Source organism: Brassica oleracea, chromosome C4 (genome assembly GCF_000695525.1).
Source record: "Brassica oleracea var. oleracea cultivar TO1000 chromosome C4, BOL, whole genome shotgun sequence".
NCBI classification, from domain to species: Eukaryota; Viridiplantae; Streptophyta; class Magnoliopsida; order Brassicales; family Brassicaceae; genus Brassica; species Brassica oleracea.
Window position 1 is genome coordinate 35891084 of NC_027751.1, and position 1126 is coordinate 35892209.

A 1126-nucleotide genomic window follows, 5' to 3' on the forward strand; every position below is an offset into this window, starting at 1 on the left:
TTTACCAAACAAAAAAATTGTTAGGAACAAACATGAAACTCTGTTCAGACTTAGAGATTTAAGAGCTCACTTCAAGAACGCTCTTCGCTTCTGATGAGGACCTTTTTTTTTTTGAACAATTTTTTTTTTTGAACACACTGATGAGGACCTTTTATATCGTTTGTTTTATCTCGTTTTTCTTTCTTGATGCAAATCCTCATCTCCAACGATTCACCATGCAGTGAACTGTTAGCAATCAACATATAATTCTCTTGAGGTGTATGAAAGCTCACTCTCTGAATCTTCTTCAACTCTGGTGATTTGTAAGTTATACTGTGTCCATCAATTGTATAAGTTATACAATATGAGAACTTTCCTACTTTTGGAGAAGATGGTGCAATGCAGCTTACAATAACATACACACCATAAGACTTCCTGAAACTCTGCACTGTAAACAATAGCCTCTCCTTATACAACGTACCGATTACTAAGTTATCACTGATATTCATCTTGACACTAAAGGATTCGCCACAACGGACCCTATAGCGCTGTGATGTTGATTGGGGATTCGGGTGGATAAGGTTTTTATAGTGAACGTAGACATCCTTGCATGAGCCAGTGTAATTGCAATCTTTTACAGGGCAGGAGCATGGAGAGAAAGTGCATGTCTTTTCATGAGTTGATTCTTCCCCATAAATCAATTTTGTCGTGCATCCAAACCCGGCGTTTTGGCATGGGATAGAGATCGACTCAAGAACAGTCTCCATTGCTCTGCAGCGACTGTGGCCAACAGGCCAAGAACAGGAAGGGCATTTATTACGCAGTTTGGGGCAGCAAGAGGAGCAGGCTAAGTGCCCATTATCACACTGAAGTACAAAAACTAATGAATTATAATCAAAGCACCATCCAAGAAACGAAACCTAACAAAATATTCTAGCAGATAATCACAAAATCAAATATCATCAGAAACAACATGAATCCGTAACGCAAAATTCGAAGAGTAACCTGGAAGATAGGAATAGTGAACGGCTCGACGCAAATAGGGCAACTGAGAACATCAAGATTCAGTATTCCCGTGCGTGGTTTGTCCTCTGTGCTTGAGACACACTCCATGACGATAGGTTTCGATTAGGTTTTTTGGATAGGA

At 39.6% G+C, this 1126-nt stretch overlaps 1 protein-coding gene across 1 annotated transcript; it reads right to left on the reverse strand.

The window, feature by feature from the left end:
- Positions 1–1126, reverse strand: LOC106341275 (E3 ubiquitin-protein ligase SINA-like 7). Its single transcript, XM_013780079.1, has 2 exons — positions 985–1126; positions 1–845 (listed from the first exon to the last, which is right to left on the reverse strand). The coding sequence occupies exons 1-2, from the start codon at positions 1090–1092 to the stop codon at positions 72–74; spliced, it is 882 nt and encodes a 293-aa protein (XP_013635533.1). The 5' UTR covers positions 1093–1126; the 3' UTR covers positions 1–71.